The 15978-nt window shown below is 38.7% G+C and overlaps 1 protein-coding gene across 1 annotated transcript in view; it reads right to left on the bottom strand.

The window, feature by feature from the left end:
- The window catches only part of HECW1 (HECT, C2 and WW domain containing E3 ubiquitin protein ligase 1), a 303928-nt gene that overhangs the window by 179277 nt on the left and 108673 nt on the right, over nucleotides 1-15978 (bottom strand). Inside the window, exon 11 of the mRNA XM_037035393.1 lies at nucleotides 12533-12667. Within this exon, the coding sequence (XP_036891288.1) occupies nucleotides 12533-12667 (135 nt within the window). The remainder of the gene's footprint in view (nucleotides 1-12532; nucleotides 12668-15978) is intronic.

Genomic DNA, 15978 nt, shown 5'->3' with positions numbered 1-15978 from the left:
ATGGAAGTCTGATAACTACCCAAATAAGTTAACCACATCCATCCAGACTGGTAGGAGAGGCAAAGATGTTGAACAGGCTGGTCCCACATTCATGCGTGGTGGATAAAAATTTGCAAGGAATATCTTGGGAGAGAGGAATCCTAGCCCAACACCAGGTCTCAGAGCTCAGAATTCCAGTGTCAGGAAGCTAAGTTTTTGTAACTTCTGGCTGTGAAAACCGGTGGGGTTTGAATCAGTGCAAGAAATGTCTGAAGTCTCAAGCAGTTTCTCTTTAAGAACCCACATGCTGACTTATTCAGACTCACTCCTTCTAAGCTCCAACACTGGGGTAGCACCTTAAAAGGCAACAGTAGCATACAAGGAGAAACTAAGTGTCTGACATTAAGGTGAGAGCTGGGGGACAGTTATCTCCAAGTTGAAAAGGTAGGCAGAGGTCATTGTCCCTTTTCTTTTTTTTAAAATTTATTTAATTGTTGTTCAGGTATAGTTTTCTGTGTTTTACTCCCATCCCAACCTACCCCCAAAGTGCTCCCCACTTCCCTCCCATTTCCATCCCCCTTAGTTTTTGTCCATGTATCATTTATACTAGTCCCTATAAATCCTTCCCCTTTCCCCCAGGAAATTCCCTCCACTCTCTCCTCTGGTCACTGTCCCCCTGTTCTCTATTTCAGTGTCCTTGATTTTGTTTTCCTTGCTTGTTTGTTTTGTTGTTTAGGTTCCTGTTAAAAGTGAGATCATGTTGTATTTGTGTTTCATTGTCTGGCATATTTCACTCAGCATAATGCTTTCCAGTTCCATCCATACTGTTGCAAAGGGTAGAAGCTCCTTCTTTCTTTCTACTGCATAGAATTCGATTGTGTATATGTACCATAACCTTTTTAAAATTATTTACCAAATTTTTAATCATTAGCAAGTGGCAGATTTAGAGTTAAACCCAGGTATTATAAGTTCAGTATTTTTTGAATACATGCCTTCTGTTTATTTTGTTTTTTTTTCTTTTTTAAAATTTTATTTAATTATTTTTTAAGTACAGTATTCTGTCCATTAATCCCATCCTATCCCATCCCCCGTGGTTCCCCCTCCCTCCCATTGCCACCTTTCTCAGTTGTTGTCCATGTATCCTTTATATATGTTCCTCTAAATCCCTCCCCTATTTCCCCTGAAATTCCCTCCCTTCCGGTCACTATCAACCTGTTCTCTATTTCAGTGTCTTTGGTTATATTTTGCTTGCTTGTTTGTTTTGTTGTTTAGTTTTCTGTTAAAGGTGACATCATATGGTATTTGTCCTTCAACAACGGGCTTATTTCACTCAGCATAATGCTTTCCAGTTCCATCCATGCTGTTGCAAAAGGTAGGAGCTCCTTCTTTCTTTCTGCTGCATAAAATTCCATTGTGTATATGTACCATAATTTTTTGATCCATTCATTTACTGATGGGCATGTAGTTTGCTTCCAACTCTTGGCTATTGTAAATTGTGCTGCTAGGAACATTGGAGTGCATAGGTTCTTTGGGATTGGTGTTTTAGGGTTCTTAGGATACAATCCTAGCAGTGGAATTGCTGGGTCAAAGGGCAGGTCCAATTTTAGTTTTCTGAGAAAATTCCATACTGTTTTCCATAATGGTTGTACCAGTCTGCAATCCCACCAACAGTGGACCAGAGTCCCCTTTTCCCCACACCCTCTCCAACATTTGTTGTTTATTGCTTTGTTTATGATAGCCATTCTCAATGGTGTAAAGTAGTATCTCATTGTGTTTTACATTTGCATCTCTCTGATAGCAAGGGATATTGAGCATCTCTTCATGTATCTCTGGATACTCTGTATGTCCTCCTTGGAGAAGTGTCTGTTCAAGTCCTTTCCCCATTATTTAATTGGGTTAGTTGCCTTCTTAGAGTGAAGTTGTGTGAGTTCTTTGTATGTTTTAGAGATTAAAACTTTGTCTGAGGTATCATTGGCAAATATGTTTTCCCATACACGTGGTTGTCTTTTTATTTTAATGCTGTTTTCTTTAGCTGCGCAGAAGCTTTTTATTTTGATGAAATCCCATTTCTTTCTTCTTCCCTATATGTCCCTTACTGTAGGGGACATATCAGAAAAAATGGTGCTGCATGAAATATCTGCGATTTTCCTGCCTATGTTCTCCTCTAAAACTTTAATGGTATCGCGGCTTATATTTAAGTCTTTTATCCACCTTAAATTTATTTTGGTGTATGGTGTAAGTTGGTGCTTGAGTTTCATTTTTTTGCATATAGCTGTCCAGTTCTCCCAACATCATTTGTTGAAGAGACCATTTTCACTCCGTTTTATGTTGCTGCCCCCTTTGTTGAATATTAATTGACCATAGAGGCTTGGGTTCATTTCTGGGCTCTTTGTTCTGTTCCATTGGTCTATGTGCCTATTTTCATGCCTATACCACGCCTGTTTTTATGCCAGTACCAGGCTGTTTTGATTACAGTGGCCTTATAATACAGTTTGGTATCAGGTATTGCAATCTATCCTACTTTGTTCTTCTTTCTCAAAATTGCAGCAGCTATTTGTGGTCGTTTACAGTTTCATATAAATTTTTGAAATGTTTCTTCTGTGTTTCTCAAAAATATCAATGGTACTTTAATAGGTATTGCATTGAATCTATGAATTGCTTTCTGTAGTATTGACATTTTGACGATGTTAATTCTTCTGATCCATGAAAACAGTATATGTTTCCATGTGTTTGTGTCTTCCTTGATTTCTTTCTTCAGTGTTGTGTAGTGTTCTGCATACAGGTCTTTTACCTCCTTGGTTGGGTTTATTCCTAGGTATTTTATTTTTATTGTTGCTCCATGAAATGGGATCTTTTTCTTGATTTCTGCTTCTGCTGTTCCATTGTTGGTATAAAAATGCCTTTGATTTCTGGATATTGACTTTGTATCCTGCTGTTTTGCCAATTGGTTTATTAGGTCCAGCAGTTTTTGGGTGGAGTCTATAGAATTTTCCATGTCTACTGTCATATCATCTGCAAAGAGCGACAGGTTTGTTTTCTCCTTTTTGATTTGGATGCCTTTATTTCCTTTTCTTGTCTGATCACTGTGGCTAAAACTTCCAGTACTATATTGAATAGATGTGGTGAAAGTGGACAACCTTGTCTTGTTCCTGGTCTTAGTGGAAATGTTTTTAGGTTTTGCTCATGGAGCGTGATGTTGGCTATAGGTCTCTCATATATAGACTTTATTATTTTGAGGAATGCTCCCTCTTTTCCCACTTTGCTGAGTGCTATTTTTTTATCATAAATGGGTGTTGTATTGTATCAAAAGCTTTTTCTGGGTCTATTGATATGATCATGTGGTTTTTGTCTTTGCTTTCATTTATGTGATGTATTCCATTTACTGATTTACGAATATTGAACCATCATTGCATCCCTGGGATGAATCCCACTTGGTCATGGTGTATGATTTTTTTGATGTATTTTTGGATGCGATTTGCCAATATTTTATTGAGGATTTTAGCATCTATGTTCATCAGCGATATTGGCCTGAAGTTTTCTTTCTTTGTTGTGTGTCTATCTGGCTTTGAAATTAGGATGATGCTGGCTTCATAAAGAGTTTGGGAGTTCCTCATCATTTTGGACTTTTTGGAATAGTCTGTGAAGAATAGGGGTTAGCTCTCCCTTAAAAGATTTGTAGAATTCTCCTGTGAAACCATTTGGTCCAAGGCTTTTATGTGATGGGAGTTTTTTGATTACTGCTTCAATTTCATCTGCTGTTATTGGCCTGTTGAGGTTTTCTGTTTCTTTTCCATTCAGTTTTGGAAGATTATATTTTTCTAGAAATTTGTCCATTTCACCTAGATTTTCAAATTTCTTGGCATACAGTTCTTCATAGTAATTTCTTACAATCCCTTCTATTTCTGTGGTATCAGTTGTGATCTCTCCTCTTTCATTTCTGATTGTGTTTATTTCGGTCCTCTCTCTTCTTTTCTTAATCAGCCTACTTAAAGGCTTGTCTATTTTGTTTATCTTTTCAAAAAACTAACTCCTGGAATCATTGATCCTTAGAATTGTTCTTATATTTTCTATGTCATTTAATTCCACTCTGATCTTGGTTATTTCCTTCCTTCTACTTGCTCTGGTCTGTCTTTGTTGTTATTCCTGGAGTTCTTGTATGTGTAAAGTTAGGTTCTTTGTTTGAAACATTTCTATCTTTTTTTAGGTAGGCCTGAATTGCTATGAACTTCCCTCTCAGGACTGATTTTGCTGTGTACCATAAGTTTTGGGTTGTCGTGATTTCATTTTCATTTTTATACAGAAACTTTTTTATTTATTTCTTAATTTTGTTCTGGACTCATTCGTGTTTAATAGCACGCTATTCAATCTTCATGATTTTGAGTGTGTTGGGTTTTTCCCTTTGGAGTTGGTTTTCAGTTTTAGTTCATTGTGGTCAGAGAAAATGCTTGGTATGATTTCAATTTTCTTGAATTTTTGAAGCTTGTTATGTGTCCTATCATGTGGTCTATCTTTGAAAATGTTTTATTTGCATTTGAAAAGAATGTGTATTTAGCTTTTTGGGGATGAAGGGGTCTATATATATCAGTCAAGTCCATTTAGTCTAGGATTTGTGTCAATGCTGCAATATGTTTGTTGATATTTTGTTTGGAAGATCTGTCCATTGTTGACAGTGGCATGTTAATATTCCCTACTATAATTGTGTTGCTGTGAATATCTTTCTTGAAGTTATCAAAGATTTTCTTTATATATTTGGGCGCTCCTCTGTTGGGTACATATATATTTACTATGTTAATATCTTCTTGGTGGATTCTTCACTTGAGCATTATGAAATGACCTTCTGAGTCTCTCTTTATGGCCATTTTTTGAATTTTATTTTGTCTGATATGAGTATTGCTACCCTGGCTTTTTTTTCTTGTTTGTTTGCTTGGAAAACTTGTTTCCAGCCTTTCACTTTTAGTCTGTTTAGGTCTTTTTTCCTGAGGTGGGTCTCTTGTAGGCAGCATATGTGTGTTTCATGCTTTCTTATCCATTTAGCTATTCTATGTCTTTTGATTGGAACATTCAGCCCATTTATGTTTAAGGTTATTATTTGTAGGTACTTATTCATTGCCATTTTTGTACCTGTGTTCCTCTCTGTCTCTCTCTTTTCCTTCTTTTCCTTAAAGTAGTTCTTTTAGCATGTCTTTCAGAGCTTGTTTGGTGGAGGCATATATTTTGGACTTCTTTTGTTTTGGAAGCTCTTTATTTGGCCTTCTATCTTAATTGAGAGACTTGCTGGGTAAAGTGACCTTGTTTGCAGGCCTCTGGTTCTCATTATTTGGAATATTTGTTGCCATTCTCTCTTTTTTTGGAGAGTTTTCATTGAGAAATCAGCAGTAACCTCATTGGGGCTCCCTTGTATGTTACTTCCTTTTTCTTCCTTGCTGACTTTAAGATTCTTTCTTTGTCTTGGTATTTTGTCATTTTAAAGATGATGTGTCCTGAAGTGGGCCTCTTTGGGTTCCTCTTGATTGGGACTCTGTCTTTTCTGGATTTGTGTCACTTTTTCTCTCATCCAATTAGGGAAGTTTTCCATCATTACTTTTTCAAAAAGGTTTTCTATCCCTTATTCTTCTTCTTCTCCGTGTAGTATCTCTATTATTTGGATATTATTACATTTCATATCATCTTGCATTTCTCTTAATTCCTCTTCATTATTTCGGTGCCTCTTTTTCTCTTCTTGCTCTTTTCGGTGGGTTTTTTTTTTTTTACTTTGTCCTTCAACTTGTTGATCCAATCTTCTGCTTCATTGATCTGGCTTTTGATTCTTTTCACTGTGTTCTTCAGCTCCAAAATCGTACTCTTTATTTCCTCTTGGCCCTTGATGATATTTTCTATTTCCTTTTTCATGTTGATATAGTTTGCAGTGGGTTCATTATACTTCCCTGTACTTTCTGATAGCTCATCGTGAGCTCTTTGAACTTCCTGATAACCAGTGCTTTGAATACAATATCTGATAGTTTACTTACCTCTCTTTCATCTAGTGTTATTTCTAAGGCTTCCTTCTTTCTTTTCATTTGGGAGTTGTTTCTTTGTCTTCTCATTGTTTGTGCGACTCTTCTTATTAAGTTCAGCTTCTTAAATTGATTTTTTTCTTGCTTTCTGAGTTTATGGTGTGAACTTCTGTGGTATAATACCTGTTAGATTTGGTGGTGTAGTCTCTTTGATCTCCAAATCTCACTGGTGTTGGTCTTTTCTTTAAGTTGGCTCTGTGTTTGTCTTTGGGTTTTTGTTGTTTTTGTGTCTTTCTTTTGTGGGTCCTTCCCACCAGCTGGTTAACTGATGGTGCCTCTGTCCATTACCTGTTTTAATTTGTTGTACTTGTGAGGGCAGGTTGTGTTGAAGCTAGTTCTTCTGTGTGTACAAGGTCTTGAGGATTCTGTATTGTTCTTGTTCAGTTGTTTTACTGGATAGTTTCTCCACTATTTAGTTGTATTTCCAGATATGTCTTTGGTTGAGGTTTTTGTGGTTTCCACTTCCTCCTTCACTTTCATCTGTTGTTATCTGTTGGTAGTTCCTTTGTTGTTGGTTTTTTTTGGTGTTCACCACTTCCACCTACTCTTTTTTGTGTGTGATCAGTTGGAGGGGGAGGCAAAATGGTTTATGACAGCAGGCGAGTATTCTATGATATTTATAGTAGCAGCCGGTAGAGTAGAGATAGGAGATCTTTAGGCTATGTATAGCGTTAATCATAATCTTCAACCCAACTAGCCACTTTTAAGAAAGGATGGAAAGAAAATAGACTTTTGTTGGGGAGGGAAGGATTGTGAGTTGGATCTAGAAAGCAGTGAGTTTGTGGGATGTCAGATTCTGAGGTAAGGTGAGGATAAAGAATAGTAAATAGTTGTAGAGCATGAGAGAATAGAGTTAGCCACTACAGTAATAGAGTTCAGTAAACTTTGAAGTAGGCTAAGATCTGAGCGGGGTGTTATGAAGTGTTTATAATTGGATGGAACAGCTATTATTTACAATAATATAAAAGCAACAATCATGTGACAGAATCTATGTGATCTGGATAACATGAATAGGGGGTATAGAACTTTGAGTAGCGTGCTAAAGGAACACAAATGACGTGAGAGTTAATTAGCAATACACTGTGGAAGAGAGAATAGGAGAGACCTGTCAAAGGATACATTATAACTAGCCAAGGCAAAGAAGACTATACAGAAAAAGAAGGAATACAAAGATACTATTAAAATAACAGGTGTAAGAATAATGAAATAATAGTACAAATATGCATCAACTTTTAGTTTCTCTGCTAAAGCAAAGTGGAATTTGTCTCTCTGTCTCTACTGGTAAGATGCCCCCTCTTTGGGCCCTGGATGGTGTAGCTCAGTGGATTGAGTGCGGGCCTGTGAACCACACGATCACGGTTTGATTCCCAGTCAGGGCACATGCCTGGGTTGCAGGCCAGTTCCCAGCAGGGGACTCATGAGAGGCAACCATACATTGGTATTTCTGTCCTTCTCTCCTTCCCTTCCCCTCTAAAAATAAATAAACAAAATCTAAAAATAAAAAAAGATGCCCCCTTTGGGTCCAACTTTGGTCTTTTCGCATTTCCGAGTTGTTTGTCTTACTTGTGAGCAAACAACAACAACAACAAAAAGGCAGGAAAAGGGAGGAAGAAGCAAAATTTGGAAAGAAAGTAAGAAAGAATAAAACAAGAAAGAAGGAAAGAGAGGAAAAGGGTATTGAAAGATAAAACAATAATACAATTAAAAAATAAAAGATTACTTTAAAAAATCTCTTGTTGGTTTCAAACTGGTGAAACCAGGTTTTCTGGTCTCATGGGCTGCAGCTGGTTGAGGTGCAATTGGTGTGCCTTTCTCCCTTCCCAATGTGTACTCAGCCAGTCCTGTGAGCACTCTCCAAGGAGGTAGTCTGGTGCCTCTCCCCAGCGCCTTACACAGGGGATCCAGGTCCTCTTCGGAGCAGTCTTTCCTCGGGGGTCATTGTTTTGGGCTGGGGTGCAGGCTCGTGCATCCGGCCAGGCTGTCTGAGTCCTGCAGGTTTGGGCACAAACCCTTCATAGTGGTATGGGGGAATGCAAGGCCTTCCGCCCAATCTTTGGGTCACTGCCAGGCTGGTCGGGGAGTAGGCCAAGTAGCTGTTACAGGAGAATCCTTCAAACAGTTTACTTTTTGAGAAATTTCTCCTATTTAAGCCTGCCACTCAGTACAGCCCGATTCTCCAACCAGACTGGTGACTATCAGAGTCAGAGCCTGACACTGGGCCTCTCAGTTCTCCCAAGTCAGCGACCACAGACTCCTCAGGTGATCATGGCCCTTGTGTTTGCCTCTTTGTCCTTATTCCTCTCTTTGCAAACTCAAGCAACCAGGTCTTTTCCAGAGTTGCCCACATCCTACTTGGCTGGGGAGGGAGGGAGCTGATGCCCTGGCTCTATCCCAAGGACCCTACAGCAGGCCCGCACCTTCCAGAGAGTCTGTGGTAGACCCAGCACAGGGTGCCAATCCTGTCTCTACATTTGTCCCTGAGACCGTATTGTTCTGCAGCCATCCTCTTACCGTCTGGTTTTTCAGTGTCCACAATTTCTGGTCTCTTATTTTCATATATGTTGGGTACTGTTGGTTGTTTGCTCTGTTCCTCCGTAGATTGGCCAGGTTTCTCTCCCATATGTAGGGGGAAGTGGAATCTGCTCTGTCCTTGTCCATCACCATCTTCTCCTTCCATTGTCCCTTTTCTGAACCCTCCCTGACAAAGCCTCAGACCCAGTAGGTAGGTGCTCTATCTAAGACTCCATCAACCTGGCTAACACTGTTTGCCCCACCCTGGTTATCCCCTGAGACTCCATGTCATCCAACTTATGACCCACTCAAGCTGTTAATGGCTTCTCCATATGAATGGCTGTTCTCAGCTTATGATTCACAACTTCCTAAATCCTCTCAAACAAGCACGAGCCAACATTAGTGAGCCCCCAGCTCCCATTACTCTTTCTAAATTGTCCCAGATATGGCACTAGCAGCAGCCAGATTAGATCATAATTTGGCTTCAACTAGGAATCTCCAAGCAAAGTAGAAGTAACAGCCATCCCAGGCTGCTTTATAGCTCATGCAGGTTGGCCTTGGGCAGAATCCAGGTCAGGGCTGGCCTTAGCCTGAACCACCCAGGAAAGTCCAGAGCTTGCACATCCAGTAGACAGCTATAGATCATTTCAGAGCACCATCACCCTGTCCCTGTACAGCAGATCCTTCACAGAGGAAGAGGTTGGTGGTCAGTTGTAACAGATAGTTCTTGTAGCTGACTGACCTGCGTAAATCCTTCCCCTTTACCTGATAAAAACAATCAAGGCTGAAGGGTGTACTCAACCCAAACAAAAGGTGCACCTCATGTACCCAGGCTGAATGATAAGGGTGGCTCTGCCACTAGATCCCATAGGACATCTACCACATTAGGCCATGCTACCAAGACGGGAGTCATAGCAGCTCTACCTAATGCATAGAAACAAACACAGGGAGGCTGCCAAAATGTGAAGACAAAGAATCGTAGCCCAAATGAAAAGAACACATCAAAACTTCAGAAAGAAAAAGAACTAAATAAAATGGAGATAAACAATCTATCAGATGAAGAGTTCCAAAAATTGTTTATAAGTATGCTCAAGGAACTTAGTGAGGACCTCAATATCATAAAAAAGATACAATCAGAAACTAAGAATACACTAAGTGAAATAAAGAAAAATTTATGGGGACATAACAGTAGAGTGGATAAAGCTGAGCATCAAATAAAAAATTTGGAACATATGGAAACAAAAAACAACCAATCAGATCAACAAGAAGAGAAAAGAATACCCACCCTCCCAATGGGGATAGCGTTTGCAGCCTCTGGAACAACTTCAAATATTCCAATATTAACTTCATAAGGTGCCAGAAGGAGAAGAGAAGCAGCTAGAAATTGGAGATCTATTTGAAAAAATAATGAAAGAAAACTTCCCTAATTTAGTGGAGAAAATAGACACACAGGTTCAGGGAGCACAGAATATCCTAAACAAGATATATGCTAAAAGGCCCACATCATAATGACAACGCCAAAGGTTAGAGATAAAAAGAATCTTAAAAACAGCCACAGATAAAGTACTTAGTTACCCATAGGAGAGTTTCCATAAGACTGTCAGCTGATTTATCAAAAGAAACTTTGCAGAATAGAAGGGTAAGAAACACTCAAAGTCATGAAAAGCAGGGATCTACAGCTAAGATTGCTTGACCCAGCAAAGATATCATTTAAAATTAAAGGGCAGATAAAGAGCTTCCCAGACAAGAAAAAAAAACAAAAACAAAAACAAAGGAGTCCATCATCAGCAAACCGTTATTATATAAAATGTTAAAGAAACTTATTTAAGAAAAAAAGGAAATCAAAATATGAATAATAAAATGACAATATCTATCTATCTAACAAGAAATGGACCTAACAAATGAACCTAAAAAACAAACCAAGCAGAAAAAAAAAAGATCAGAGACAGAATCATGGTTATGGAGAGCATTTTGATGGTTGCCAGATGGCAGAGGTGTGTGAGTGAGTGGGTGAAGAATTGAGGGGATTAAGAAGTACAAATAGGTAGTTACAGAATAGTCATGGTGATGCAAACTATAGTATAGGAAATGGAATAGCCAAAGAACTTATATGCATTACCTGTGGACATGAATAATGGGTGGTAATTGTCTGAGGGGTGGCTAGGTGGAAGAGGGAGAAAGGTGGGAAAATTGGGACAATTGTAACAGCATAATCAATAAAATATAAAAATAAAAAGATCAATTAATATAAATAAATAAGAATTATATAGAAATTCATAAATAAAATAAGATTACATATTTCAAGCTGGTGCAGGATTTTGAATTTGAACACTACCATCTTAAGGCAACATGTATGGTACTTTCCATTTTTTTAAGATTTTATTTATTTATTCGAGGGGAAGAAAGGGAGAAAGAGAGGAGAGAAACATCAGCATGAAAGATGTTTGCTCTAACATGCTCCCAACTGGGGACTTGGCCTATAACCCAGGCATGTGCCATGACTAGGAATGAAACCCGTGACCTTTTTTGTTCACAGGTCAGCACTCAGTCTACTGAGCCACAGCAGCCAGGGAAAGTACTTTCAAATCAAGTGTTATAAAAGTACAACTAGACAAGGGGGCTTTATATATTAAGCTGGGAAGTTGGAAAATTGCACATTGTAGCCTGTGAATTTGTTTCCTACTGAGTCTGTTATCAAGAGGATCCTGACACCCACATAACACTTGCAGATGTGTAATACTCCCTTTCAGCTTGGTCACATACACATTTTATGTATATGCAGAAAGAGTTAACATATTTTCAGTATTATCCTAAAGCAATAATACCTAAAAAGACCCCATGAAAAAAATCAATTTATCACATTGGTATTAAAACATAAGTACTCTTGGTTGGAAATACTTGTGTCTCTCAGAGTACATAGATAATTCATCTGAAGTGTAGTAAAGAATTTTTTGTACACTACACTTTATTTAAAACAAGTGCTGATATACCAACAAAGGACTTTTCCTTTGAGACTTATGACTGGTATCTGGAGGCTTTTAGGTAAATTTTAACTTTCCCCATTTCTCCTAAGGTGTACACTGTGATTCTCCCTAGAAAGACTATCTGAGGGGGTCAAATACATACTTCTTTTCTTACTAACCCCCCCTTTATATTTTACTTCACTAATAATCCACTTTTAAAATCTGTTTTATGGGAAATGATTCTCAGTCCCCTCATCTCTTAAGATCCTGGTGGATTTTAAAATAAGATGCTGAAGATACTTGGAAAATGTCAGGAAACAAAAAAAGGATTTACTCATAATACTCTCAGGAATTGATTGAAAATAGAAAACAACTATTTTTTGAGTTTTGGTTTGAGAATGGACAAAAAAGAGTATGGGATATAGACCCAGTATTTCAGAAAAACAATGAATTTGAGCTTAAGAAATGTGGCAGCTTTTCATGGCTCAGTAGCAGGTAACCACAAATAATAAAACAAGATATAAACCAGAACAGCATGTTGTAGGATGGGAACAGAGTACTTTTGGTACCTAATCAATTTCCTGTTTTTAGTCCATGTACACATTATAGAAGTCTTCTCCAGGATCTATGGAGAGGTATAAGTTTAAAGCCAGGCATATGCTGCATAGCAGTTCCATCATCTATTAAGTATACACATGTGACCAGTATTTCATGAAGCACCATTCCAGCCATAAGGGTAAGAATCTAGTTGCATTGCCTTTTATGCTTCCCTTAAATCGGGCAATTTTGAGTAGAGGCAATTGTGCAGGACAAAAACAGAAGGCAAAAGTAATACAATCTGAAGATGGTTCTAGAAAGTTAAATGAGTGTCTTCTAGTCATCACTTATTTTACAGAGAAGTATGGAATATGGTTCAGCTCCATGAAGAAATGGAAACCCTAGATCTCAGACACTAAGAAATAGTTCTTATTCCACAAGAATAGGCAGAGCCTCTGAATCTGTGGTAGGGGAAATGGGTGGTGTTACCTCTCCAGCACTGTAACTTCGGAGCCTCTGGAGGTGCTGTCGGTGGGTCAGATGATTGGAAAGACGACCATTCTGAAGAGGGATACGGGGGTCAATGAAAGTGGTAGCTCGACTATTATGGTCCACGAAAAAAGACTGCAGAAAGACCAGTAAAAAAAAGCACATTGTGAGAATGAGCCAGAATAAAGTGAATGATATGAGGGGCACAGGTATCAGGTTTGTGTCTGTCTCTCTTTTTTATATCCTCAAAATTGTATGGAAAACTGGAGCACTGTGCACCTGTTTGCTCAGTAGTTGAATGAAGCAATAACAGTCACTAACACTTAATATTGTGGAGTTATAGGGTCGTAATCATAACACTTTATTTGATGTGCAAAATAAGAGAGTCTTTGATGAATTAATAATAATGATGTTTAATAAGATCTAAATAATTTTATTTATTTAGTGTTTTTTAATGATTATAGAATTACCAGTCTCACGGAGATTAAAATTTAGAAGAATAAAATAGTAAAACAAAAATAACCAATATCATTCCAAATATCATAATATAAAGGCAATCAACAATATATTCTTGTGATTTTTTCAGTTTTTTCTTTTCCTATGCAAATATAAAATACACAAATACCTCAGTGTTTTTATATATGTAATAAAAAACCTCAGTGTTATTTCAAAATACATACTTACAATTAAATTATAAAAGTAAAATTGGTTTAAAATATCAATAATTTTGGATCAGAAGATAGTGGCAAGGTAGGTAGGAGCTGAACCTACTTGCTTGTGCCACCCAATTGGGGAACTTAGCCATCTTCCAAAAAATCGAGTGAACAGCTAACAGAATCTTAGCTGACATGAATTTTGGAAGCCAACGTGTGCAGAGGATGCTTCAAAATGGGTGGTAAGGCAGGTGTTATAGGCAGATGGGGAAAGTCTCTGGGCATGGAGCCAGAAATTATGGCTTCTGTGGGGAAAATAACCGAGGACAATCTGGTCAATGATAGCAGATCAGGGGCTCCCTCCCTTCACAGAATGAGGAATCCACAGACTCATGCCAGGAGCAACTTGAATGCACAGAGTTGGTGGGGGAGAAACAGGCTGCACACATGCATGCAGCTGGCAGCTCACCCAAGCTTGGGCGCTGGTCACCAGCTGGGACCATGCCAGAGAGTGGGGTGGATTCTGGATGCACCTAAAGCTGGAAGAAGAGGAGGGCTGTGACTGGCTGTGACCGAGATGGAATCTTAGCTTGCCAGAGAGTTGTCGTTTGTGGAAAGACAGCATAGGCTCAGAGCTACAGCACTAGCACCCATAGACAATTTTTTTTCAAAAAGAGAGCTGAGGCATCCTGGCCATGGACCCTACACACATACAGCTGCCCAGCCAACAAGGAAGGAAGTTTGTGAGGTGATCCTCTCCCAACCAGTATATATGGGTGATTTGATCAAAGTGCGCAAAGTGAGGTGGTTTCTTGGCTCAGCCCTGTGCAGTGGCACAAAGTACAGAGTGTGGGCCACAGCATGCTATCAGGACAGTGGACTGGAACTGTGCACCTGAGACTAAGTGAGGTCAGAGTGGGCCCCCTACCTTGGCAGAACCTTCAGGAAAGGGAAATTGAACCCAGTACCCCATCTCAGGCAGGAGTTGGGAAGATCTGCAAAACTGTCTAGGTAGGCTTAACAACCTTTGGGGGAAGGTATTCTGCAAGAGTACCTTGATAGAAAGATTAATGCCTAAAAACGTCCATTTTGAACTTCCCAAAGGAAGGCAAAGTACACTGCATTCAAGGGCACTGTTTCATTGAAGCCATCAAAACAGGAAGTTAAGAAAGGGTGCAGCAAGGGAGAGTCAGTGTGCTGCCCAGACTTGGCTCACACACAGAGCTGCAGACTACACGAAGCAAAAGAGAGCTGACACTCTTACACAGATTGCTCCCTGTCCCACAATAATATGGACAGCTATTTAAATAAACTGAGACAGACTAAGATGAGAGGTGTAGGGAGAGCACACACCCACAACTTTCCCACAAGATGGAACAGTGCCGTCCAGGGGAGACACAGAGACTTCACCCTCTCAATTGTAATAGAAGTTCCCTCTAGAGTAAGGAGAAGGAGATACAGGCAGTGTTTCCAGAATCTGGACAACCCACCCTGGGACCTTGAGCTGAGTGAAAACCAGAGAAGCATCCTGAAAGAAGTCAGAAGGCTAACACCAACAGCTGAGATGGATTTCACCTTGTTCTTCATCAGAACTTGCATGCTTTTATTCCTTCTTTTTTTGTTTCATTTCATATAGCATTTTAATGTTTCTTCTTTTGCTTCACTTGTATTCCAACTAAGTCACTGCTCTTGGTCTTTTATTTGTCATTCTTTTTATTCAGATTGTATATATTTTTCATATTATTGTTATCCCAAATTCAACATAGCCTCCTTCCCTGGTCTTTCTCCATTTTGCCATCTTCCTGACTGTTCTGATTGTTGTAAACTTTATTTTTTCTCACACTACAGCACATGTTCCTATTCCTTACTCTTACTACTTCTCCTCCATCTTATCTCGCAAAAGCATTCGCCTTTCTTAAGTCAGCTCACATTCTTTTCCAGCCTTATGATAGTCTTATTTTCTTTATACCTTTATAAGTTGTGGCTAATTGGGCAAAATATCATGGTTATTGCTGTACTTTTCCAACAGAACTCCTATTTGTTCATTATTTGTTTGTACTTTAAATCCCATAGGAAATACTTCTGCTGTCTTACTCCATTTTGCCTTCTTTCTGCCTCTGGTCAATTGAGTGAGGAATTTTATTTGAATAATTTTCCTTTCTCTTAGCCTGGGCTTTACTCCTTACTCATATTAGTTTGCCTTCCTCATCCTATCAAAATAACTTTTCTTTACTGTAGACATCTCATATTCACTTTTCTCTCTTGCACAATATTCTCATTCCCTTTCCACCTTTATTAAACATCATCAGCTGTCATTGCTATCGACCCTGCACTGTTTTTTTCTGGAATTGCCCTCTCATGTGTCATTAATCAATGCCTTTTCAATTTTACTTCAAACCTTATAGTACACTCTTCTCTATTCTTACTCCATTTTTGCCATTACCATTCTGTGTTTTACTTACATTTTAAATTTTGTTTTCTCCCTTTCTTAGCCTCAGTTCTATTCATATCCTTATCAATTCTCATCCCTCTTACCACTCAATCACATTTCCCCCTTTTTAGTCATTTCATATTCCCTTTGTCCTATCTTACAATATTCTTAATCTCTCTTCACCTTTATTAATCTTTGCTCAATTGCAGTTAATACTGCTGATGTGGCAGGGGATTCTTTTTGCTGGCATAAGTTTGGTTGTCTGGTAATATAACTTTGTTAAATAAAACCTGTACAACAGCATACAAGACAAGGCAGGAGGTGTGATGGCCAGTCAGTCAGCGGGAAGGGAGAACACACTG

The sequence above is a fragment of the Sturnira hondurensis genome, unplaced genomic scaffold, assembly GCF_014824575.4.
Source record: "Sturnira hondurensis isolate 20B ecotype Veracruz unplaced genomic scaffold, ASM1482457v3 Scaffold0022305, whole genome shotgun sequence".
In the NCBI taxonomy this organism is placed as follows: Eukaryota; Metazoa; Chordata; class Mammalia; order Chiroptera; family Phyllostomidae; genus Sturnira; species Sturnira hondurensis.
This window is presented reverse-complemented; position numbering and strand designations above follow the sequence as displayed.